Here is a 27,583-nt window from a genome sequence, read left to right on the forward strand (position 1 = left end):
AAGTGTAATGGTCATAATTGTTAATACACTCCTGGAAATTGAAATAAGAACACCGTGAATTCATTGTCCCAGGAAGGGGAAACTTTATTGACACATTCCTGGGGTCAGATACATCACATGATCACACTGACAGAACCACAGGCACATTGACACAGGCAACAGAGCATGCACAATGTCGGCACTAGTACAGTGTATCTCCACCTTTCGCAGCAATGCAGGCTGCTATTCTCCCATGGAGACGATCGTAGAGATGCTGGATGTAGTCCTGTGGAACGGCTTGCCATGCCATTTCCACCTGGCGCCTCAGTTGGACCAGCGTTCGTGCTGGACGTGCAGACCGCGTGAGACGACGCTTCATCCAGTCCCAAACATGCTCAATGGGGGACAGATCCGGAGATCTTGCTGGCCAGGGTAGTTGACTTACACCTTCTAGAGCACGTTGGGTGGCACGGGATACATGCGGACGTGCATTGTCCTGTTGGAACAGCAAGTTCCCTTGCCGGTCTAGGAATGGTAGAACGATGGGTTCGATGACGGTTTGGATGTACCGTGCACTATTCAGTGTCCACTCGACGATCACCAGTGGTGTACGGCCAGTGTAGGAGATCGCTCCCCACACCATGATGCCGGGTGTTGGCCCTGTGTGCCTCGGTCGTATGCAGTCCTGATTGTGGCGTTCACCTGCACGGCGCCAAACACGCATACGACCATAATTGGCACCAAGGCAGAAGCGACTCTCATCGCTGAAGACGACACGTCTCCATTCGTCCCTCCATTCATGCCTGTCGCGACACCACTGGAGGCGGGCTGCACGATGTTGGGGCGTGAGCGGAAGACGGCCTAACGGTGTGCGGGACCGTAGCCCAGCTTCATGGAGACGGTTGCGAATGGTCCTCGCCGATACCCCAGGAGCAACAGTGTCCCTAATTTGCTGGGAAGTGGCGTTGCGGTCCCCTACGGCACTGCGTAGGATCCTACGGTCTTGGCGTGCATCCGTGCGTCGCTGCGGTCCGGTCCCAGGTCGACGGGCACGTGCACCTTCCGCCGACCACTGGCGACAACATCGATGTACTGTGGAGACCTCACGCCCCACGTGTTGAGCAATTCGGCGGTACGTCCACCCGGCCTCCCGCATGCCCACTATACGCCCTCGCTCAAAGTCCGTCAACTGCACATACGGTTCACGTCCACGCTGTCGCGGCATGCTACCAGTGTTAAAGACTGCGATGGAGCTCCGTATGCCACGGCAAACTGGCTGACACTGACGGCGGCGGTGCACAAATGCTGCGCGGCTATCGCCATTCGACGGCCAACACCACGGTTCCTGGTGTGTCCGCTGTGCCGTGCGTGTGATCATTGCTTGTACAGCCCTCTCGCAGTGTCCGGAGCAAGGATGGTGGGTCTGACACACCGGTGTCAGTGTGTTCTTTTTTCCATTTCCAGGAGTGTACATTTATCCCACTGTGAGACAAGAAGTTCAGTACCTTCATGGAAAAATGTTTGCGGTTGCCTACGGTACTATGATTGTACATAGGAGTGCACTTCTTCATCCGAAGCAAATCGACGGCCATAAATGAGTTTCTCCAAGGTCCAGAAATACGGAAGTCCCATGGGCAGGAATCGGTACTGTATGGAAGATGTCGAAGAGCTTCCCAGACAAACTTCAACACCGTAGTCGAAACAACTTGGCAACCTGTGAGCACTGAAGAAAGACATTCGTGGCCGTCGATTTGCTTCGGACGAAGAGGTGCACGCCTTGGCTCAGTGATGGTTTCGCAGGCAACCGCAAATATTTTTCCGTTAAGGTATTGACCGTGTTGACTAACACTGGGATAAATGTATTAACAGTTATGGCGCTAACTTTCGAAATAATAAAGTTTACTTTTTTTTCATCTGTCTCGTTTTCTTTGACTGCGCCTTATACGCTATCGCGAAATACTTCGACCTACTGTTATCACATCAACAGCCATTTGTGTGAAAAACTTCGCTGCTAGTACTGCCACTGTACTATTTTTTTCAAGTGATATCGAAAGGCGTTAGAACATTTGATTTACTATATGTTTAATATGAGTCTCACATAAACAATGGCACTCTCGTATCTTGAGCGTGTTTGGAGACACTTGGCTCGAGAAAATTTTGGCATTAAATGGAAAATGGTGAGTGATTTGGGTTCTCTTCAGTAGTCCAAAAGGGGAGATTTATTTGGATCCCAGCACCCTGATACACGTTGCGTGTAATTTGAGCGAAGTGTTACCTTGATGTGCGGAATAATTCTGTTCATAGGGCTTATCAGAGCACACAGCCGTAAAGCCTGGAACCTTATAAGGAAACTTAGTACTGATTCACATATGTTAAGAAGAAATCCAAACGTAACGTCTAATGCAGTTTCTGCCCGACTAATAAAAGTCGTGAGAGCTAAACTGGATAAGGCACACAAACAGTAAAAAAAGAGTTATTCTCGAAGAGATCTTGCTTGGAACCTCCCTCTCAGTATTCACGTGACTTTGACATACATAAGCACTCTGTAGCCCTAGGCTCTCTGAAGATAAATAAAGCTGCTGGATTTGATGGAATTTCACTAAGGTATTGGTCCCCAAACGAAACAATGGCTCCCAGAACTCTTCAATGAAATATTACGAAATGGAAAGCAACAAATAATATTAAAGAAATTTGAAGCCAGGCCAAGAAGGTACTGATTTAGCTAGATATCGACCTACTTACTCAACATGACGTATAAATTGCTGGAGAGGCTGCTGTTAACAGCATCCAGGGGATCATTGATGAAATAATATCAACCGAGCAGGTGGCTTTAGAAAACATCGAAGTTGCTTCTATCAAGTGCTAACGCTCACGATATTGGTTGAATCCGGATTTCATTAAGGCCTCAGGTCTGTTGCAACTTTCGTCAATCTGACGGCAGCTTACAATACGACATGGAGAGAAAGATTTATTTAAGTAGTTCCGTATCAGAAGTTAGCAAGCTTACTCAACAACAAACTCTCTTTTCTGAATAGAAAAGGTAGTTGGTAGAGAATACTGAACAATGGCTTGTCCCCAAAGATTCTGTTTAATTTGTACGTCCACGACGTTCCGGTTACTAGCTCCAACACAATCCATCTTGCAGATGTCTAGAATTAATGTATCAGGACAAAGATACCAAACAGTGTAAAAGTACACTCTCAACTGAACTCACCGTACAGAACGAATTTTTTTTTCAAGTGGAGGCTCCACCCAAACCAAAGTAAAATAGAGATAACAGGAGGTATACAGGGAGTTTTATTTGACGGGGTCGAAGTTTCCCATAATTACGTCCCTAAATATCTAGGGCACCGTAGATCAGACTCTGGTATTTAAGCAATACTGCTGCTGAATCTGTTAAAGAAACTTGGCTCAAGAGCACATTCCTCGAGCTAATCACATATTTGTGAAGGAACCCCGTATGGTAGTATCGTGGTTGGTACTTGAGGATATTTACTGTGTCGAACGGGTTACGGAAACCTATAGTTGGAGTCACAAACGATGGCAATCGAGTTGAGGCTTCTTGTACGCACCTACGTCACCTCGTTCTCCTACAGCCAGTGAGTGTTCAGTAGTGTTCTGGGCGCTCTGTTGTCGACGTCGTTGACTATGCGAGTATTAAATGTGATGGTGGCGAGCTATTTGTGCTTTTGTTATTCATTTGTTGCGAATTGCCATCGCTGACGGTTGTGGTAAGCGACAAGTTCTACATAAGGTAATGAGAGAGATAATTTGCAAGATACATGCACTCTTCAGTGTCAAAGCACATGTATGCGCGCACATTAACAGTAATTTGGAACAGCAACACTGCGATCCCCGTTCGTGCCTCGACCTGTGCGAACTGCCATCGCTGGTGAATCGGACTGTAAGAAACCGGAATCTACTATTGTGGTGCCCTGATGTGTCCGCTATGTGAGGGATGCGGAATGTAGAAAGTGGGCCAATATTAGCATTTCAGTCTGTAGTACAGGAGCCAGCTCGCATGGTTACAAGTTGCTGCGACTTCTCCTGGCGCGGGGTTGGAACTCTCTCACCCGCATCTGTTGTTTGTAATATGTCGTGCATGGATACTGTGGAGTGACGATTCTTCCTAATACTAACAACAGGATATGCCAATCAGAGAGCGTTATTCTGCCCCAGAGCTATGAAGTTACACGAACTGAGAAGAATGATATGCAGTTTCCATTGATAGGTCAGTTGGAGCTCCATTTCAGAGTATTACGATTCATTTATTTCACATGCAGTTCTCTTTAGTAGTACCCTGTGAATTCATGCCGGGAACCGCAGCTTGGCTATGCGACCGTGGACGCTCACATTCTCTGGGTGATCAGAAACGTGAGGCTACCGGGCAATTCCAGTGCCTTGATTCACAACGGGCGCCCGGCAAGATTAGTGGAACCACTCTGGTTTGAAGTAAATCTCGCTTCCCCAGTTTACTGTAAGGAAATTCGCAACGCGGAAGACTGTCAGACGTATACACCAGACGCATCTTGAGAGACATGTTGCCCTCCCCCCCCCCCCCCCCCAAAAAAAGGAGATTTTTCCACTTCCAGCCACATGGAAAGGAAACGAGAATCTGGGGATGTTTTACACCACTTCAATGCAAGCTTCCCATCCGTTCACAGCAACAGACTATCGAAGAGAGCGATGTAGACAGTCAGAGGGAGACGGGAAATAGTTGTAACCGAGAGGACTGCTGTAGGGTGGAAAGTAAATGTTGGAAGGTGACGCGAACAACACCACCGCTGGCTGGGGACAGCGCAGTAGGAGTCGAAAGGACAGTTCCGCCTGAAAAACTAGTGGTTAACCACAATAAGCTTAAGTGTAGGAAGTAGAAGTCTATAAAAGTAACAACAGCCCTGATTCGCCAAAGTCCATCTGAGCTAACTTGAAAGGCAGCTCGCCCACATAAAACGAACCGAAAAGGTAAATCGTAGAACTTGGTGCTGCCGTCGAGTGAGACTGTTGTTGCTGACCTCGTCCGAGAAGCGCCGCTGTTGCTGCCGTAGCTGTCCGATCCAGTACAGGCGGCGTAATATTCCACAACTTGGAGCCATCGCACGCTTCGACATCTTAATAGATAACTTGGTGAGACCGAACCAGCGCCGGCCATCGTGGCCGAGCGGTTCTAGGCGCTACAGTCTGGAACGCCGCGAGCATTACGGTCGCAGGTTCGAATCCTGCCTCGGGCATGGATGTGTGTGATGTCCTTATGTTAGTTAGGTTTAAGTAGTTCTATGGTACTGATGACCTCGGCAGTTAAGTCCCATAGTGCTCAGAGCCATTTGAACCATTTTTGAACCGAACCAGCTCAAGTTAGGGTGTACGGAATTTACAGGACGAGCAATGGACAATAAGCTTCACTTATTCCAGTTTAGAATGCAGATTCAGGCTTGAATTCGCTAATGACTTGATTTCAACTACAATTTCTTCGATGCAGTTTCGTCTCTGAGTTGCGCATTAGATTCAGTTAGTTGGGTCCCACTGCTTTCACAGTCAATCACAGGTGCCCATTTAACTTTATAGTCAGATAACGTTTTTGACTGTTTGATTTACTGTGAAGTCGCATTGCACTTGGAGAGTCTTTAACCTTTCAATGTTAGATAGCATATCAGGAACAATTAATTCTGATTTAAGGTCCGAATGCGTATCAGGTGCTCCGATCCTTATTTCAAGTACATCTGAATAATTTGATAGTAAAATTTTATGCAGTTGCGTTTTTGGACGCAGTTAACGAATAAATTGTATTATATGTCAATTTAAATCTATTCTCCCCATTCATTTACCTACATTCACCCCTTCTATAAGGTAATCTGTGTTCCGCACGAGTGGTTCTATGTGGGTACGAGCAGATTGTTTGGGAGAGTAACGTGTTGGCAGCTGTGCAGCCATCCTCGACAGTTGTGATAGCCGGCCACTGTTCCCGTCTCTCGGGCGTATTGCGCCGGCCGGACAGCAGCCGTTCAGCACGCTCCGTCGGCCCGCGCGCTCAAAGGGAACTTTGCCGCGGCGCGGCCCCGAGTTGGCCTGGTTGCGCGAGTGCAGCAAGCTGCAGCCGCCGCCTCTTCAACCGATAGCGCGCCGCGCCGGCAAAAAAAAGTTAATAACCTCCGCCCGCGCTTTCCGTTTGAGTTCTCCGCCGGGGCAGACTTCTGAAAAAAGGCTTGCTGGTAATTAATTCCGTTTCAGGGCCGATATCGAGCCGTTGCAGTCTTGCTTGCTTTCGACGAAGCTTCCGCCACGACTTCGTTAAAGAGCAGTAGCGTCGGCTTGCTCGGTAATTAAATGCGCATTTGACTCGCGTTACACGTCAAGTGTTGTCGATCCTCGACACGTAGCCAAATTTTAATTTTGCGTCAAGATCGGATTAGTGGATCCATGTATGACACGCACCAAATCCTCTTTCAGGCTTTTTATCTTGGCATGATTCATGTATTTATTTATACAAAAAGCCTTAGTATGATTGACCTTACGTGTCGTGTAGCAGCCAAAAAGCTGTTCACAAAAAGAAATGCAGCGGCGCTAAATGAAATGAAGCAGCAGCGTCGACTGTTTTTGTTTGCTTCTGATTGAAAGTACCCGCATACCTGCTGATGGACATTAACATGGAGTGTCCCCCCCCCCCCCTCACCTTTATGAAATCTGCTGGGACACTTTCAGTGCGTTCTCTGAATGTCTACGGAGGAATGGCAGCCCGTTCTTACTCAAGAGCAAGAGCCGAAACCAGAGAAGGACGCTGGGATCTGGAGCGAAGTCAACATTACGATTCATCCTAGTGGTGATCCGTTGGTTCAGATCAGGACTCTGGGCAGACCAGATCATTTCGAGAGTGTTATTGTCCGTAAACCATTGCTTCACAGATTCTGCTTTATAACAGGGTACACGGACATGTTATTACAATAGTTGTCCGCGATCTAGCCCTGTACTAAATGTAGTACACAATCCTGGAAAATGTGTTTATATCCTTACGTATTTAGCGTTTTCTCAGAAGCAAAAAGGGAAATACAACGCAGTCACGAAAAATACGCTCACACCGTAGCGCCACCTCCTCGATACTTCACTGTTGGCAGTACTGCGTGATGGCATGTGACGTTGTTCAGGCATTCGTCAAAGCCAACCCTTTTATCAGATTGCCACAGGGTACAGCGTGACTCATCACTCCAAACCACTTGTTTCCACTCATCCACAGACCAGTGATGTCGCTTTTTACACCCACTCAACCGTCACTTAGCACTGACTACAGAAATGTGAGACTTATGAGAAGCTGCTCAACCATTGTATCCCATTCTTTTTAAGTCCCCTACGCACAGTCGTTTTGCTAGCTGGGTTAGAAAGAGCACTCCGGAACTAAAGAGTGCATCCTTCCGTTGGGTTCATGCGATTTTTTATAACCACTCTCCGCATTTTTGGACGATCCTTGTCCGTCAGCACGTGAGAACTGACTGGCCCTGCTTTAACTGTGGATGCCACTTCGCGTTTCCGCTTCATAATCACATTGCCAATACTCGTCTTAGGCAGCTATTGAAAGATTGAAATATCCCCGACGGTTTTGGTAGCCACGTGACTGCCAGAGAAATGTGCACGTTCGAGATCGCTAATGTTTCCGGACAGACTCATTCAGTAGCTCCGGTTTCTCTACTGACAACACAATGCTCCTCGCCTCGTTTTATACTGGCGGGTTCGCCTCCCGTGATATCAAGTGGTCAGTTTCGCATTACATGGTGGTGTCCCGATACTTTTGATCAGATTGTTGAGTGTACAAGAAGGCTGGTGTGTGATGCGTTCTGCGGAGAGGGGGAGGGAGCAGTGCCATCATTATACTCTGTCTTTATCCCACGCCACACGCTCCAACCATTGCCTCCACTTCTAAGTGGGAACGCTGTGGTAAGCTCCATATTGGGCCACGGTTTCTGCTTCTCACTCACCGTGGATAAATTAAAGTGCTCCGAAAGTAATACTAGCTTAACATAATACTGGTAGTGTTTACATTGTGTCATCCATAATTAACTCTACAGCTGCTAAATACCCACAACATACCTGAACTAACATGCATGTCAATGCTTAATGCTCCACGCGCGTACCGAAGCGCACTATACAGTCAGACGGAGCAGAATAATGCCGTTACTGGTGCGTCGCGTGATACACAGCCCCTTGCCGCTTCGTTTCGTCCACCAGCCGCTTTATTACATCAACACCTTTATAGGAATGGGCCACAGAATGACACAGTCGATGATAATACCATGGCAAAGGAAAACATCTCTCGGCGTGGCAAGGAAGCACTGTACTATAAGGCAAAAACGCAATAACTTTTCGATTTAGTCCCCTATTATGAGAGCTAACTTCGACCAACGATTTTTCATTAGGTATCACATCTACTGGATAGAGTAGAACAGCCTAGTGACAAGGGGAGACCACGGTAGCCTGTCGAATCGAGTAAAATTTTCCAAACGGCCATAGGTCGAAAATGTATCGTTCTGTATCTACAGCCATAAAAAGCCAGCCAATCAGTGACGATCGCGCAGAAGTGAGTCAATTGAAACTAAGTTACCCCACCTGATAACAGTTACGCTAAACAGTGCAGTTGGTTGGTTTGGGGGGGGTGGGGGCCAGACAGCGAGGTCATCGGTCCCATCAGATTAGGGAAGGATGGGAAAGAAATCCGGCCGTGTCATTTCAAAGGAACCATTCCGGCATTTGCCCGAAGGGATTCAGGGAAATCACCGAAAACCTAAATCAGGAAGGTCATACACGGGTTTGAACCGTCGTTCTCCCGAATGCGGGTCAGCGTGCTAACCACTGCGTCACTACAGTCATGGACTGTGCGGCTGGTCCCAGCGGAGGTTCGAGTCCTCCCTCGGGCATGGGTGTGTGTGTTTGTCCGTAGGATAATTTAGGTTAAGTAGTGTGTAAGCTTAGGGACTGATGACCTTAGCAGTTAAGTCCCATAAGATTTCACACACATTTTTTTGAACACTGCGTCACCTCGCTCGGTAAAGTGCAGTTACTAATAAAATCAGTCACAGACAGTGGTTTCATATGATCAGTCAAAACTGAGCAAACTTTCTCTCCATGGCTAGGTACGTTAGATACGATTTTTTTTACTATTACTGGGTAAAGCTTCACTGTTCAACCAGTTTCGCTGAACTTACCATAATGCCACAGCATTAGACAGCCGTAGCTTCGTCGAACAAAACCGCATTGCTACACGTTCGCTTACCGGACTTCGGCGCGCTTGTCGATCACTGGGTGTCGTTTTATGTCCTAATCATGAACGTCCCCGATGGAAACACTTCTGAATCCGGGCGTCTTATTTATGGAACAAACATAATACATGTTATAAACTATAACTGTAGTGTTTTTGTTTTGGTACCTGCTTACACGATTGAATGGAGATGTCACTTTGCTAGAGCACTCTTTGTTAAACAAAACACATCAGTTGTAGCACTCCTCCAGGATGTTCCGCCTTTTCGGATTCTTTAAAGCTAACCCAGAATGAATTATATTCTTTGGGTGAGTTTTTGCACACATTGTTATTAAGTTACACACTATTATTGTCAGGAACTAATTTGCAACCGAAAACCGATACAAGTCATGTCAGCATGATGTGAAGTTTCTCATGTTCTACACCACCGGGTACTGTAAGATTTGGTAAATTGTGAATCTGAAGATTAGATTAAATATTTCTGTCAGAGTAAAGACTGTTAACGTTATCTTCGTTTTCAGGTGAAGTAAATGGTTTCAATTTGAGTGTAGTGTTCGCAACATATTCCTAAAGATAATTTTTAATGATGTTTATACGAGAATTCAACTGAACTGTTTCAGCAGCGATACACGTATTTTCACAACATCATAAGAAAGAGATTGCTTATCTATTGGTAGTGAAAGCACACAAGATGTCAACGATAATTGTTACATGCTATGTAACAGATTCGAAAGTAATGTGATGAAACAATTGCATTTGAAGATAAGCAAGAGCGAATAGAAGCATTTTACGGGATTGCACATCAACAGAAACTGTTCCTATTTGTATTAAGTTCATACTGTCTTCAGTAATAATCGCCGAATTTGGCACTGGAGGAAACGAAAATTATAATTTGAATGTAATACTATGGTGCTGAGAAGAAAGGGGAGAAGGATTTTTGAAGACACATTCGGATGGCACCAACCATTGTAATAATTCTTGTGTACTGACTGCATCAATTTGTTAAGAGTTTCTCTTGAAGGAAAAAAATGCCGGAAATGATGTAAATATGTAAATCTGGATGATATCTGATGCTTGTGCTTGTCAGATGAAGCATGCGACGTTTAGTTGGCAGTAATAGCTAGTACGAGAACCATGATAATTGTAGACAGTTGTACGAAATTTAACTTTATTTATCAGGCACCGTGTAGCAATAAGAGTGAACGGTAAATGTATAAAAAAAAAGATACTGAACTCAGTGAAAATGAATTGTATTTGACCTCATGAGATCCTCGCGTGAATCTGTGTGCTGAAACAGTGATGCACTGCGCAGGAGTCGAAAAACTCAACACACACGTTTGATAGTGTTGGTAATACAGCAAGGTTTCAAAATTAACGGACTGTACATTATTCTGTTTGTTTTACGTTTATGGACTAAGGTATAGAACTTTTTCAGTACATTTCATTTGACATGATGGGCTGATAAATTGACAGTTCTCCTACCCGATTAAGTGAATGCAGTTGGTATTAATAATAAGATTTACCTCTTGCTGTTGGATTTTCAGTCAATATTGACGCTATAATCCGATGTGATCCTTAAATACGTTTGCATTCAAGTATTTTTGCATCGTAGAACTCGACACGCGTCTGAACCCAGAACTGTTCAGTCCGTGCGAAAGTCATAGAAAATATAAACGTGGAAGTTGAATCACTGAATGAAAATGATTATGAGATCAGAACGAAAATTTAATTCTGTTGTTTAATTGAGATCTTCCAGATAAACTTGTTCAGTGCATGGTTGGTAGTCCACTTCTGTGAACGAATGTGGAAAGATAAGTGAAGATACGACGATAATTTCCTAACTGAGAACGAAACTTAGAGATGTACAACTAGGTCTTGGGAACTCGCACCCGCATCTGATTTTTTTTTATTTACTGTAATCATTGAGTGTCATCTGTTGCAGGCTGTGTAACGTGCCATTATCTGGTGAGTTTACTTTTTATTAGGTGTTAATGCTTGTTCTGCCTTCTACATCATCTCTTCGCTTCGAGACAGTAATGAATGATCCAGTGTATATCTTTGGCGTGCGGGTTTAATTATGGGCTTTGCGACGGTCACCAGTTGCAAACTATTGCAATAAACTGTACCCTTTGTGTTAAATCAGGTACATAACCTTTTGGATGCAAAGAGATTTATTACTTATTCCCTTCCCCGCCGCTCATTATTTCACCACCAATCTGTCGTCGTCCAGCACTCCACCCTTCGAGGTTACGCCTCAAGCAGACAGCCCAAGTATTAGATTACAGCCAGTTATAAATAGACGATCGGGGATGGGGTCCCAGTATCAAAACACATCATTAAGCGCCACAGATTAATGGCAGGCTCCCCCGCATTGGCTACCGCCTTCCGCTGATGTATTTAAAATTGATTTTCGCGCCAACATTAATCCCTTGTCTCGTTAAACTGTTACGTCTTGTGAAGAGACATATTACGAGGCTCATGTGACACGTTAATTAATTTGGGAAAAAATCCAATTTTTGGCACGCATGAAACGGGCGAGTTATATCCCTGCCAGGATTATCTTTATTTTTTTTCGGTCCTATTCTATAGATAATGTGACGAACGATGTACTTAAAAATTGGGGATTGTACCCTCATCAGGATCAGTTAACGTTTTGCGGAGCCCGTAGAATTGGTGAACTGTAGGGCCCCTGTTCAGTATTATGTGCTCACAATTTTTTCATATATATTGTTTTTTTCTTGTAATATCTATGTGTAACTTCTACAACATTTTATTTCATCCGATTTAAGCACTAACGTGTGCTGTTGTAGTGTATCAACTTTACTCAGGGCACTAAAACAACCCATCACCGTTTGCTTGTTAGCTCCATTCACATAGCGAGGACAAATTATTATTGTGACGGGTTGTCTCAAATTAATTATGTTGTAAGCAGTTGATAAATAACATGGTTACTGCACGCGTAAAATACATGAATTGAAATATATTTACAGTCAAAATAAACATTTATCTTCTGTTATACACCTTCTTTGATGTGACAATGGGTCAGAACGTCAGTACATTTATGTGCACAGATAGGAGCAGTCTAACACTTACGCTGAAATAGATTGGTGTTAGTAATACAACTCGAAGCACTGTTCAGAGACAAAGTTCACATACATAGGCAAAGACTGGCAGATTAACTTGAAGAATCTGAATGGTTATCTCTAACTCTGTTGTCGCTGGACACGGTACTCTTCTCGCTGCTTGCTGTGGACTAGACGTCGACTGCAACGTAGCCTGGCATAGAAGTGACCTCTCGTGTCCGTGTGCCTGCCTATTTCAGAACAGGCCGCCGACGGCGGCGTGGAGATCTTCCCTCACTGGTGTGGCCAGCGATGATTCGATAGCAAGGAGCATCGTTGTAGTGTCGTTACCAGGCGCAGCGCTACCTGTATCGACTACACCAAAAAATCATTGTTCACGGATAATGATTCTGTCTTAGTTTCGATACGTAATACTCCCCGTGGCGTAGTTGTAGAGCGCATCGCTAAGGGGGTAGGCGTCTCAGAACGTCTAGACAAATCCTGCATTCCGTATCATCGCTTCGAGTTAGTTTGCGCCTGCAGATAGGCCACCAGAGTAACAGACTTCCAATGAGGGCTGCTGCCATCGTGCCTTCTCGGGCAGCAGCGACTGCAGTGAATAGCGCGAAGTGTTTTTCCTCCCATATTAACGTTTCCGAGTCGCAAACAGTGCCCATGTGTAATATGAGTTAAAAAAAAAGTTTGGAGACATGCTCTGTATACTGATACGTGTCTTGTAGTTTTTGTTCAGATGGCTCTGAGCACTATGGGACTTAACAGCTGAGGTCATCAGTCCCCCAGAACTAAGAACTACTTAAACTTAACTAACCTCTGGACATCACACACATCCATGCCCGAAGCAGGATTCGAACCTGCGACCGTAGCGGTCGCGCGTTTCCAGACTGAAGTGACTAGAACCGCTCGGCCACACCAGCCGGCAGTTTTTGTACAGCCGTCTTCAAAAAGACTAGAGGTACTTATTAGTATCCTTCAGGCTAACGAAAGACAGACAGCCTTTGGCAGTGTTCTGGTTGCCCAGTCGTTCCACTGAGCCGTCTACGTCGTGCGGTGCGAGGGTATGTCAGTAAACGATTATTAGGCGAGCTTTGTTAATAATGTGAAGGAAACACTCTCTGCCAACAATATTGTGGTAGAAATTCATACTGCAGTGCGCGACAGAATTAAAGGATCACTTTTTTGAAACCTCGTACACCACGTGATACCCACCCATTGCGACGCTTAGGTTTGAAATTTGGCTCGAAGGTGCGTACAACCTGCCTCTGAAATGGTGCAAAGGCGTTGCGCCCTGCGACTCACCCCCGGTTCGACTACACTTCGAACTGCAAGGTGTCGACACATGCCAAAAAAAGGCCGCAGCTCTGAAGTACATGTAACGTGTGAGGGGCCACATTCCCACCAAACTTCACCACTATTCTCCCCAATGTATCGGCAGACGTTTCACACGATCTGAAGGTAGTCACAGACTCTCTCACCCAAATTACGCTCCTTCTTGTGACGCTGCTGCAATCGAGGTTAAAACCGCGACATACAGCGTCGAAATAACGCGGTTTTCTTATGAGTGGTCTAGGAAAATATTCCAAACACACAGCCGCTCAAAATCGGCACGAAAAACCCTCGGATGGCGGCGTAAAGGGCGTTAATAAAACAACCCTTTTCCCAGTGGCTTCGATTCCCACCCATTTCGCGGTCGAAATGTACAGTGAGCAACAGGAAGAAGTTATTGAGAACCTTTGACACTGTTGACGCTGCTGGACGTTCAAACTTTCTTCTAAGGAATTGTGGGGCTGCAACCCCATTAAACATAATCTGACCCCATCAGAGCATGGCACGACTGCAGTTTTTGCTCTCATGTAAAGGTTGAAACCACTGTGGTGTGTTCTACACCATTCGATAAAATCTGAACGTGACCCGAAGCAGCAAAGGGTGCTTATGCATTTTCATCCTTCCTATTTCGCGTTCTCCCGTGGCGTGGCGTAATGAGAAGGTGTGACATTAAGACACACGTGAATAAAACGGCAAAGAGTGCTTCTAAGACGTCACATTTCGGCAAAACCTTCAGTGCTACACACTCACCTTCGTTGAGTACGTTAAAGATGTGCCTGGACGGACAGAACCCAAGAGTAGAGTACCAGGCGCCTGTAGGCAGGCTACGCTGCTGCTCTTCCGGCGCTACGCTGCTGCTCTTGCCCCTAATAGTAGGCCATCTGGAATCAAGAGTGTTGGAGGGGTTGCCGGTCTGCAAGCGCAGAGGCTTTCGTTATGGGTTCTGTCTCTACAGGTACATTTTTAAAATTCACAGTAAACGTGGACAGGTGCCTCGAAGATTTTAGCGAACTGAGGGGGGGGGGGGGGGGGGTCGTAGAAGGACCCTTTGCCATTTTGTTCTCAGACATGTGTCAGTGTCGCATCCCCCCCCCCCCCCCCCCCCCATGAGTCACGCCACTGGAAGACACAAAATACGAGTGCTGACTAAGGATAAGCACCCTTATCTACTTAGTATCACGTTAAAATTTTGTCGAATGATTTTTAACGGTCCCTAGTGGTTCCAACCTGTACACGAGAGCAAAAATTGCTGTCGTGCTGTGCTCCAAAGCGATCAGATCACGTTTAATGGGGCGGGTGTCCTTAGAGAAGGGTTTATACGTCGGAGGGTGTCAGCAGGGTCAAAGTTTGTCACAAACGTCTTCCTGTTCTTCAAAAAATGGTTCAAATGGCTCTGAGCACTATGGGACTTAACAGCTGAGGTCATCAGTCCCCTAGAACTTAGAACAACTTAAACCTAACTAACCTAAGGACACCACACACATCCATGCCCGAGGCAGGATTCGAACCTACGACCGTAGCGGTCGCGCGGTTCCAGACTGTAGCGCCTAGAACCGCTCGGCCACCCCGGCTGGCTCCTGGTCTTCACTGCGCTGCAAACTGTCTTTTTCGACTGCGAAGTGTGTGGGAATCAAAGCCCCAGGGAAAGGGGCGGGTAAGACGGGATGTAAAGACCACGTGTGACACGTCCACGGTGGCATTGGGCAGAGTTTTGGTGAGATCTGGTGCGAGTGTGACACAATTAACCCACGTTACACGTTACATGGCCTTGTGGCCATTTTCTCGCATATGTCGATTCCTTGCTGTTTGAAGCGTCGCCAAACTCGAGAGGGGCGTCGCAGGGCGCCACGCTTTTGTACCATTATAGAGGAAGGTTGTACGCACTTTTGATCCAAATTCCAAACTTGAGCGTCGCAGTGGGTGGGAATTACGGGGTTCGTAAAAAGTGATCCTTCATTTCTGATGCGCAGTGCAATTCATAACCCATCGTAGTGGAACTGAGAGTGAAAATAAAACTCTAGTAACAAATTACAATACGTGGTACGTGGTTTAACAAAACTGAATTTCAATCCATTGGCCGTCAAACTGAAACATTCATGGACCCGCTGTTTTAAGCCGTATTTTACAATAATTTGCATCTAGCAACTAACAGTCGAATCCAAAAACGTCAAATAATGTAAGAGTGTACTTTTGCTGTTCAGTAACAAACAAAAATTCTTAGAGACAGCAATATTTTATGATGTACTTAATTTTTACGGAGTTGGTGAATTCGGCCATGAGCTAGGTAAAGTGGATCGCTTACTTTAGCGGCAGAGGGGTAAGGAGCGCAGCCACTGCGGAGTTAAGGACGTGAGAGGGGGAATGTTTTTCTTCGTGTCTTCTACTGTTGACATCTCAGGCGTGCGCGACTCGCACCAATCAGCTGCTGTTGTATAAATTTTGACTCGTAAGTAACATGGACTCGTGAATGCGCATTACAAAGGCAGTCATGTTCAGGTATGGTACTTACTTGTGTCAAGGAATATGGTGTTATGTTGTAAGACAACACAACAAGCGGAAGAAAAACGGCAGTCAAAACAGTTACAGTGTCATAACTTTGAAGTTGCTGAGGGTGGTAGCAATCTGAAGTAGAGAACAGTCGACACGAAATGCTCGAAATGGTGGCAAATTTTAAACGATGAGTACCTGGAGGCCGGGTGACCAACTTATCGCGCCCTTTCTGTAGCTAGCATATTTTGGGCTCACAACACATACTGGTTGACGTAGGTTATCAATTAATAATGAGATCAGTACATATGCAGCCAGAAGTGCCACCCCCACAAAATCAGTATTGGCTCTTGACGACCACTGCTTCAAACGTTTAAAAATATATAATGTTGCCAGTGATTTGCTGTATCTAGTTCTATAAATACAACTCAGTACTGTGTGCAGTGTTTTGTTGTTTCAAATTCTTAACTATTAACGACCCCCCCCCCCCCTCCCCGCGCGCCAGTATAGACTCTGTGTGGGGGGACGGGGCGGTATCACGTGAGCGGGGCTACGGACAGAGCAAGGGCCGTAGCTGTACGAATAAACCGCGTCTGCTCACTGTTAATTATATCTCTTTGTGCCAAGTAGTATGCAGTCTTCTGAACACCTGAACAGAAAACATTGCTAATAGATTTGAGCAATGTGTTTATTAGGATTTTTGTTCAGAAAGTGAGCAACGCAGATAAATCTACGTACATTATTTGAAATTTGTGGCTCCAGGCGCGTAGTGGTTAGTATTCTGTAAGAGCCATTATTGCTAACGATTTTTAGTTTCTTACTGTGTGGCTGAGTGCGCCTGCAGACTCACAGTGTAGGGTGTACTGTGACCGAGATATTGGATTCAAACCACCGTCCGACCATTCTGATTTACGTTGTCCCCGTTTTTCTTCATTACTTCGGGAAATGCTGGGTTACTTCCTCTTGGAGGAATAAGATTGAGTTTACTTCTGTGTCCTCATTGAAATGAGCTAGATCTCCTTCTCTGATGAAACCGGTGTCAACGAGATGTTCATCCTTTCTGGGCTACAATCACTTACATGACGCGCAAAAATGTATGTATCGAGAAGTCATATAACGACAAAGATGCAATTTGAAGTTAGTTGTATTTTTCTGGAATATTGGGTCTAATGCTCCACCGGTAGCAACGTTTTGAGAGCCTGAACGTGATGAAGCGCCGGCCGCGGTGGTCTAGCGGTTCTAGGCGCTGAGTCCGGAACCGCGCGACTGCTACGGTCGCAGGTTCGAATCCTGCCTCGGGCATGGATGTGTGTGATGTCCTTAGGTTAGTTAGGTTTAAGTAGTTCTAAGTTCTAGGGGACTGATGACCACAGATGTTAAGTCCCATAGTTCTCAGAGCCATTTGAACCAACCATGATGAAGCAATAAATCTTGACCTTATCAAAGAAACGACATCGCTCATCATTTACGGGATAATAATAATAATAATAATAATAATAATAATAATACTTCCAAAGATTAGGCTGTTGCCTATTCCGAACTCACAAACAAAAACATTTTCATCTTTTTCGAGGTCTTCCAGTATTTCTTTTCCCATTCGGCTTGTAGGTCATGATGTTCTGGGGGATTTGTGACCTGGGATTCCCGTGAGGTGTTGCCTTCAATCTTCACGATACTTTTAATTTTTTTTATTCTTGTTGAAAATATTTATTTCTCTTAAAAATAAGTGTATCATTTCCATTATGAAATTTCTAGCGATGTCTATGTTCGATGTGCTTTTATGTATAACCTCTAAGCGTTTCTTCTCGGATCACTTATTGAAAATACGAATTCTTCTGGGCCTGCTCGTAGTTGTCTTTATGTTTGAACATTTTTATGTGGCGTAACAAATATTTGTACCGAGACACAGGAAGACCAAGATGACGTAAACATGTGAAAGTTTTGATAAACCTGCAATGCATAGAGGAAATAACTAATAGGAGCATAAAAAGAATTTCGCTTCCGTGTTGAAGGCTCTCATTTTGCGTATTAAAGGGAAGGGAGAAAATTAGAATATTACGATTGTGCTTTTTTTTGGGGCTTTATCCAATGTACCCAAATCGTTTTTACGATCTTTTTCTCAGCTATCATCTATTGCTATGTGATCACGTGAGTAGCAAGTGATAACTGTTTAGTATCTGCCCCATAAGCTGAGTGGGCAACGCGTCTGATTGCCCTGCAGTGGCCTCGGTTGCGATTCCCGGCAGGATCGGTGATTTTCGTTGTGCGGGGACTGAATGTTGTGTTGTTGTCATCTTCATTATTTCCTCATCGTAGACACATAAGTCGTCTAATGTGGCATCGACCGAAAAGACGTGCAACTCGGCGGACCTAAGTGCTATACGATCATTTCATTTCACTGCTTAGTTTCTTCGGCTCTGTCTCAGCAGATGGTGGTGTTTCGCAGGCTATTATTTGTCACTTTTATCGCGATCAGTCTTGCCTTCTGCTCCTTTGAGGTAGTATCCATTGTGGAGCGACACTTACGCTTTGGCGTTGGTGGGATGCGTTTACCAAACTGTATTATGCGTTCTATTGGTTCTTCAGAGAGCTTTACAGTCTCACCGCCTTAATATCTGATCATTTTGATATGGTCGTGCTATGAAAGAACAACGTTCCTTCTAAGACATGCACGCTGGAAAACTCGTCTGTTTTATAACTTTATCTGTTAATTTACATTTTTTTCATGAATGGTGAGTTGTTGCAGACCTATTTAAAATCTTTCTGATGACTTTGAGACCTTTCACTCAGTTTGTGATAGCTTTTGTTTAACCCAAGTCAAAAGCTAATGTAACGACATTCATGGAATTCTGTAATCATCAGTCTCAAGATGACATTCAGACCTCCATTGTTTGTGGAGTTTATAACAGTCTAGGAACTGTAAATAGATAGGTTCCGGTATCTGTTAATTACCTGTGAAACTTTTCTATCTGACATTAGGTATTCAGTGAACTCTGGGGCGAGGAATCTGTGTGGAATGCAATGACAAATGTAAATCTAGTACAGCAGAATGACATAAATTAGCGAAAAATTGTAATACAATAAATAGAAGGTTGCGAACGCTAGGTGTTTTCTTTGATTTAACGAAGGCTTTTAACTGTGTTGACCACAAAATATTACTGCAGAAGTTGGACCATTATGCAGTAAGGGGTGTACCTTACAATTGGTTCGCCTCTTACTTTAAGAACAGAAAGCAGAGGGTAATTCTCCGCAATATTGAGAGTGGTAGTGATGTTCAGTCCCAGTGGGGCACCGTTAAGTGGGGCGTTCCCCAAGGGTCGGTGCTGGGGCCACTGCTGTTTCTTATTTATATAAATTATATGCCTTCTAGTATTACAGGTGATTCAAAAATATTTCTGTTTGCTGATGACACCAGCTTGGTAGTGAAGGATCTTGTGTGTAATATTGAAACAGTAACAAATAATGTAGTTCATGAAATAAGTTCGTGGCTTGTAGAAAATAATTTGATGCTAAATCACAGTAAGACTCAGTTTTTACAGTTCCTAACTCACAATTCAACAAGAACCGATATTTTGATCAGACAGAATAGGCATATTATAAGCGAGACGGAACAGTTCAAGTTCCTAGGCGTTCGGATAGATAGTAAGCTGTTGTGGAAAGCCCACGTCCAGGATCTTGTTCAGAAGCTAAATCCTGCTTTATTTACCATTAGAACAGTATCTGAAATAAGTGACACTTCAACACGAAAAGTAGTCTACTTCGCATATTTTCATGCGCTTATGTCGTATGGTATTATTTTTTGGGGTAATTCTTCTGATTCAAAAACGATATTTTTGGCTCAAACACGGGCTGTTCGAGTTATGTGTGGTGTAAGTTCGAGAACCTCTTGTCGACCCCTATTCAAAAATCTGGGAATTCTGACATTGCCGTCTCAGTATATATTTTCTTTAATGTCGTTTGTTGTTAGCAATATTAGCCTATTCCCAAGAGTTAGCAGCTTTCACTCGGTTAATACTAGGCAGAAATCAAATCTGCATGTGGAATGCATTTCCTTGACTCTTGTGGAGAAAGGAGTGGAGCATTCTGCTGCATCCATTTTCAATAAGTTAACACAAGAACTCAAAAATCTTAGCAGTAGCCCAAAGTCTTTGAAGTCTAAACTGAAGAGTTTCCTCATGGCTCACTCCTTCTATTCTGTCGAGGAGCTCCTGGAAGAGCTAAAAAATTAAGCAAATTCCAGTGTTACATTGTTGATTTTCTTCATTTAAACTTACGACTTGTCACCTGAATATGTTTTTTTATATTTCATTTTATCTGTTTCTAATATCGTGTTATAATTTCATGTATTGACTCGTTCCATGACCATGGAGACGTCTCCTTAATTTGGTCCCACGGAACAATAAATAAATAAATAAATATTAATTACAACTTAAGACATTACTCTTAAGGATCTGCGTGAAGAAAATCTTTTAGTCACATTTCCTTGATTCTTTCGTAAAATCCACTGCTTTACGCATAATTTCTGGCAAAGTGTTGAAGACACATGTTCGACGTAATGTATTTTTTCTGTACTAATGTTTAAACCATGACATTTTTGTAGAGGTTGTATTTTTTAAAAAATTGATAAAGTTCCACTACTTTCTTTTCAGTAACGTTTTTACTGTGCCAACATACACCTGGAAGCTGCAATTCATCATCAAGGCTTCAGTTGTTCAGTTTGTTCATTGCGATGTCAACATGCCAAAATCACGTATATTAACAGAGTAAACAGCATGTGGGGTTTGCGTCATCGTGAATTCACATGCAGAAAACAAATTAACAAAATCTGGCGAGTTGACATCAAAGTACTGGTCGTTATATAATAACTGAAGCCCTGACGATGAGTGGCTTCGAAATGTACATTGACGCAGTGGGAACGCTATTGAAAACACAGTAGACGGAACTTGTGTGTATGAAATCTTATGGGACTTAGCTGGTAAGGTTATCAGTCCCTAAGCTTACACACTACTTAACCTAAATTATCCTAAGGACAAACACACACACCCATGCCCGAGGGAGGACTCGAACCTCCGCCGGGACCAACCGCACAGTTCAAGACTGCAGCGCCTTAGACCGCTCGGCTGATCCCGCACGGCAGACGGAACGTCTTTCCTATTTATTTCTCTGCCTCCGCTTTACCAAAGACAGCCAATGTGACTACGTGAAGTTATTTTTTGGTTCTAGTACTATAATTTTGATGTACACTATTTTTTGAGATACAGAAATTTTGGTAATAACAAAAATGGTTCAAATGGCCCTAAGCACTTATGGAACTTAACATCTGAGGTCATCTGTCCCCTAGACTTAGAACTACTTAAACCCAACGACGTCACACACATCCATGCCCGAGGCAGGATTCGAACCTGCGACCCTAGCAGCAGCGCGGTTCTGGGCTGAAGCCCTTAGAACAGCTCGGCCTCAGCGGCCGGCTGGTAATAAAAATGACATTATTATTATTATTATTATTTCATTGTTATTGAAAGCACACTTCTATATTCGGGAAAGTTCCGCCTCTGTAAGATTGAGAAAAAAAAATTGTCACTTATTACTAATGAAAATATGCAGAAAACTGTTTTAGTTTTTAAGTCAATGATATTTAATTGGAAGAAAATCTTAGTAATAGGTTGATCTGAATTCACGTGCAATTTCTAATCCTTGGTATTCAATTCTTAAAATTTTTGAGGTGGTTTGTAACTGGTTTTCGTACTTCGCATACACTGTGCTTAACTACATGGTTAGATATAACGAGTCAGAAGGTGATTTGGAATTAAGACAATGTGGATAATATAATGACGTTAGGTCAATTGAGGAAATGAGATAGCGAAAGAGAGAAATTAAACCATAATGTAAGAAATATATTTAAACTAGTAAAGTAGTAACAATACACACAGTGCATAGGTCCTACTTGAGAAAAACCGTCACTTAACGAATCTGAACCAGACGGCGTGCACTGTTACAACAGAGACACCGTGGCTGCCGCCCTTCGGACGTTAGTCGTTCCGTCGAGAGTGTCGGCATAAAAAGTTGCACGTGCGGTTTATGTTTGTGCGCGCCATCAGTCTTGTGTCCGGACGGTTTCGCCTTCGATCGCCGGCGTGCGGAGGGCCACCCGTGTGCAGCGGGGCAGCTCTGCGTTTTTGCAGTCGACTGCCGCCGGGACTTCCCCCTGCCGCCCGCGCTACTAATTGCATCCTGAGGGAAGCTAGGCAATCAATACCTACAGCATCCCAAAGGACGTCACTGTCGCAATTAGATTATTGCAGGGTGCAAGGAGGAGAACCTGATTGCGAAAGGTTCATACTCGTTCCGCCCGTAACGGCTCTGCTCTTCAGATTATCAGCTGCGTAATGATAGCAGCAGGGACCTAGGACGTCGATCGTGGGGTGCGAAACTCAATTGTCCAGTAGCTGTTCCAGCGTTTCCTGTGAGCATCTGTTAATGATGTCAAGGCCTGATGTTTGAATTTCCGCTGGGTGAATACTGTCGGGTGAACATCTTTCCTTCTTTCATTTTTCTTTATTTTTGGACAGGGCTACTAATTTGACTAACCAGAATCACAACATCCTCAAACGCCACATATTGTTTTCAAGTAGTGAAGATATGATTTCTGACATGCCTTCAGTCCGGCAGTAAATAATGGACATGCAACATATTCGTACTAAAGTGTGAGATCCTGCACTGGCTTTGGTAAATACATCAAATTCAAATTGCTTACATTTCTCAGTTGGAATGGTGAATATTCAGGGATGACAGGAAAGATCTTTTGAAACAATAAACGTCACAAGGACATACGCTCTATTCCGAATAGTTTCCAGTATAGAACACATTTAATGTATATTGTTATTTATCTTCTATATTACTCATTACATTAACAGGTTCATTAATAGTTTTAGATATGTACATACGTACAACAGTTAGTACACATTACAACATGCGTTTTACAAAGTATCAATTGAAAAATACAACACATTCCCATTATCGTACACGTCACATTATAGCTGTTGTACAGTTCACAATAAATGTTCAAATATTCGACCGTTAACTTCATTGAATTTGTGTAGTCTTAAGAGATCATGTTGTATTGCTTGTCAGAGTGCCTTTGCACTTCACCCAATGACGGCACCAGCGTCCATGATGCTAGCAACCGGTTCATCTCACGTATTCACCTTTTTTGTGCACTTCAGACTTAATCCAAGCCCATAAACAAAAATCATATGACTTAAGGTCTGGCGATCTCTGTAGCCGCAACAACAACAAATCCAGCTATTAGGATAAGTGTTGTTGAGATGTTCCCTCCCACGTCTTTTAGAATTTGGACGGCCTCCGTCATGCTGGAAATAGACTGCAATCCGTGCGGCCTAAGGAACGTCCTCGAGGTGTTCAAAAAACGAATTTTCCAGAAAATGCAAGTACCTCTACTCCGTCACTCGCTCTTCTAAAATGATTAAACCTATCAACACGTTACCGATGATGCCACGCCAAAAATTTATCGAAAAACGAACTTGGAAATTGGTTTCAATTCTAGCATGTGTGTTTTCCCACGACCATCAATCATTGCTACGTGTTTTGTTCATTCCATTACGTGTGCATCTACATCGATACTCTGCAAATCACACTTAAGCGCCTGTCGTAGGGTTCATCGAATGATCTACACAATAATTCTCTGTTATTTCACTATCGAATAGCGCGCTGAAAAACGAATACCTCTATCTTTCCTTCCGTGCTCTGATATAACAGGTGCATCATAATGTCTGTACCCTCAGAATAATTCAAATTTTACTGTAATTACGATATATTACGTCGTTACGTAATAAATGAACCATGAACCATGGACCTTGCCGTTGGTGGGGAGGCTTGCGTGCCTCTACGATATAGATAGCCGTACCGTAGGTGCAACCACAGCGGAGGGGTATCTGTTGAGAGGCCAGACAAACGTGTGGTTCCTGAAGAGGGGCAGCAGCCTTTTCAGTAGTTGCAGGGGCAACAGTCTGGATGATTGACTGATCTGGCCTTGTAACACTAACCAAAATTGCCTTGCTGTGCTGGTACTGCGAGCGGCTGAAAGGAAGGGGAAACTACAGCCGTAATTTTTCCCGAGGGCATGCAGCTTTACTGTATGGTTAAATGATGATGGCGTCCTCTTGGGTAAAATATTCCGGAGGTAAAATGGTCCCCCATTCGGATCTCCGGGCGGGGACTACTCAAAAGGACGTCGTTATCAGGAAAACGAAAACTGGCGTTCTACGGATCGGAGCGTGGAAGTCAGATCCCTTAATCGGGCAGGTAGGTTAGAAAATTTAAAAGGAAAATGGATAGATTAAAGTTAGATATAGTGGGAATTAATGAAGTTCGGTGGCAGGAGGAACAAGACTTTTGGTCAGGTGAATACAGGGTTATAAATAAAAAATCAAATAGGGGTAATGCAGGAGTAGGTTTAATAATGAATAAAAAATAGGAGTGCGGGTAAGCTACTACAAAGAGCATCGTGAACGCATTGTTGTGGCCAAGATAGACACAAAGCCCACGCCTACTACAATGACCAGAAGAAGGGATCGGTTGTTCTGAGGCATCAAGGGATCACCAATTTAGTACTGGAGGGCAGCGTGGAGGGTAAAAATCGTAGAGGGAGACAAAGAGATGAATACACTAAGCAGATTCAGAAGGATGTAGGCTGCAGTAGGTACTCGGAGATGAAGCTTGCACAGGATAGAGTAGCATGGAGAGCTGCATCAAACCAGTCTCAGGACTGAAGACCACAACAACAACAACAACAACAACAATGTAATAAATTATTATTATTATTATTATTATTATTATTATTATTATTATTATTATTATTATAAGACATTAACAACTTATTAACTGGGAGATGAAGCTTGCACAGGATAGAGTAGCATGGAGAGCTGCATCAAACCAGTCTCAGGACTGAAGACCACAACAACAACAACAACAATGTAATAAATTATTATTATTATAAGACATTAACAACTTATTAACTTTAATTCACTGTAGAAAAGAGACATTTGTTATACCAATTTTGAAGTAAATACACTATGTGATCGAACGTATCCGGTCACCCCCAACAACATACGTTTTTCATATTAGGTGGATTGTGCTGCCACCTACTGCCAGGTACTCCATATCAACGACCTCAATAGTCATTAGACATCGTGAGAGAGCAGGAGGGGGCGCTCCGCGGAACTCACGGACTTGAACTTGGTCAGGTGATTGGGTGTCACTTGGGTCATACGTCTGTACGCTAGATTTCCACACTCCGAAACATCCCTAGGTCCAGTGTTTCCGATGTGATAGTAAAGTGGAAATGTGAAGGGATACGTATATAGCATAAAAGCGTACAGGTCGATCTCATCTATTGTCTGACAGAGACCGCCGTCAGTTGAAGAGGGTCGTAACGTGTAGTAAGCAGGCACCTACCCATACCATCACACAGGAGTCCCAAACTGCATCAGGATCCACTGCAACTACTATGACAGTTAGGCGGGAGGTAAGAAAACGTGGATTTCATGGCTGCTCATAAGCCACACATCACGCCGGTAAATGCCAAAGGACGCCTCGCTTGGTGTAAAGAGCGTAAACATTGGACGATTGAACAGTGGAAAAACGTTGATTGGAGTGACGCATCACGGTACACAATGTGGCGATCTTATGGCAGGGTGTGGGTATGGCGAATACCCAGTGAACGTCACCTGCTGCCAGAGTGTGTAGTGCCAACAGTAAAATTCGGAGGCGGTGGTGTTATGGTATGGTCGTGTTTGTCATGGAGAGGTCTTGCACCCTTTGTTGTTTTGCGCGGCACTATCACAGCACAGTCCGACATTGATGTTTTAAGCACCTTCTTGCTTCCCATTGTTGAAGAGCACTCGGAGATGGCGATTGCATCTTTCAACACGATCGTGCACCTGTTCATAATGCACGGCCTGTGGCGGAGTGGTTACACGACAATAACATCCCTGTAATGGACTGGCCTGCACAGAGTCCTGACCTGAATCCTACAGAACACCTTTGAGATGCTTTGGAACGCCGACTTCTTGCCAAGCTTTACCGACCGACATCGATATCTCTCCTCAGTGCAGCACTCTGTGAAGAATGGGCTGCCATTCGCCAAGAAACCTTCCAGCACCTGATCGAACGTGTGCCTGCGATAGTGGAAGCTGTCATCAAGGCTAAGGGTGGGCCAACACCACATTGAATTCCAGGATTACCGACGGAGGTCGCCACGAACTCGTGAGAAATTTTCAGCCCAGTTGTCCGGATACTTTTGATCACATAGTGTAACTCTGCTCATACCTTCAGTGTGATAACTTTAGCCTGCTTAGTTGCACATAGACGGCTGATTCGTGGGAGAATCGTTGACAAGGCAAGGCTCATTTCTTCATCGATGAATCTTAGTTTCTCTCTCTCTCTCTCTCTCCCCCCCCTTCCCTCTCTCCTTCCCTCTATCCCTCTCCCTCCCTTTATCCCTCCCTCCGTCTCTCTGTCTGTATTTGAATTTTTAATTTCAGTCAACGTCGAGTAGCCCAGTTGTCAAAAATTAAAGTCGAGAACCCAGTTCTCACAAACATGCGGTTGGAAATGGTGATAACACATGGCTTACTCAAAGAGTTTCATTGACAGTGGCCGCATTTGGGCGTTGAACTGAATCAGTGGTAAAGAGTGAAAATTCGTGCCGGACCGGGGCTGGAACCTGGATCTCCAGTTTAACGCTAGAGGTTGCCTTAATTACCTCGACCATCTGAGCACACATCCCATCCCATCCGATCCTAAATTTCCAGCCTGTTACACACTAGAAGCGTAATGTCACCTACCCGTGAATCCCTACCCACCATTTCGGATTCCCGCAAGAGATCGGGCTTGCTGTACATCCGCACTGAAAGAATCGATTTTTGGACGTCGTCTCTAAGTTGATATGTATCTATAACACATAAACTGCCATCTCGGTGATAGCCTGGTATTCACTGCTTATTGACGACGAAAAGGCGTCCAAAGGCACGTATAAAAAGTTTGGGATCAGTGTTCTGTCTGTTTTCAAATCTGCCATTTCCTGTAGTAAGCGTAAACCTAAATTATTCGAAAGATGTATCTATTCCACGAGTGAATCTCAAACGCAGTCAAAATCTTCAACACACTGTACAAAATATTTTTGAAATTTTGCTGCAAGAGTGCTAAATGTTACTTAATTAAGTCCATCAACACCTTATTATCTTCAGTAAGGGACCATACTATTGGAAACGTCTCTCACGATCCATTTTCAATTGCCCGGGTCCACAAATTAAACTTATTACTAGATCAAAGAATGATGTCCATACTAGTGAAATTACTTTCGTTTCTACCTAGCGTTTTTCTGTTTCACTCATTTAAGTGTACGAAAATATCGGAACTTAAATTAATCGTCTGTAAATAAAACCGCATA

General features: G+C 44.1%; 2 protein-coding genes across 2 annotated transcripts in view; both read left to right on the forward strand.

Moving 5' to 3' along the window:
• The window catches only part of LOC124788746 (histone H2A.Z-specific chaperone CHZ1-like), a 101,979-nt gene extending 89,381 nt beyond the window's left edge, over positions 1-12,598 (forward strand). The window contains exons 3-4 of the mRNA XM_047256028.1: positions 5,899-6,188; positions 12,543-12,598. Coding sequence (XP_047111984.1) covers positions 5,899-6,188; positions 12,543-12,598 — 346 coding nt within the window. The remainder of the gene's footprint in view (positions 1-5,898; positions 6,189-12,542) is intronic.
• LOC124788083 (cyclin-dependent kinase 14) overlaps positions 1-27,583 on the forward strand; it is a 709,064-nt gene that overhangs the window by 423,704 nt on the left and 257,777 nt on the right. The gene's annotated exons all lie outside the window — the stretch shown is intronic.

This window comes from Schistocerca piceifrons, chromosome 3, assembly GCF_021461385.2.
Source record: "Schistocerca piceifrons isolate TAMUIC-IGC-003096 chromosome 3, iqSchPice1.1, whole genome shotgun sequence".
NCBI lineage: Eukaryota > Metazoa > Arthropoda > Insecta > Orthoptera > Acrididae > Schistocerca > Schistocerca piceifrons.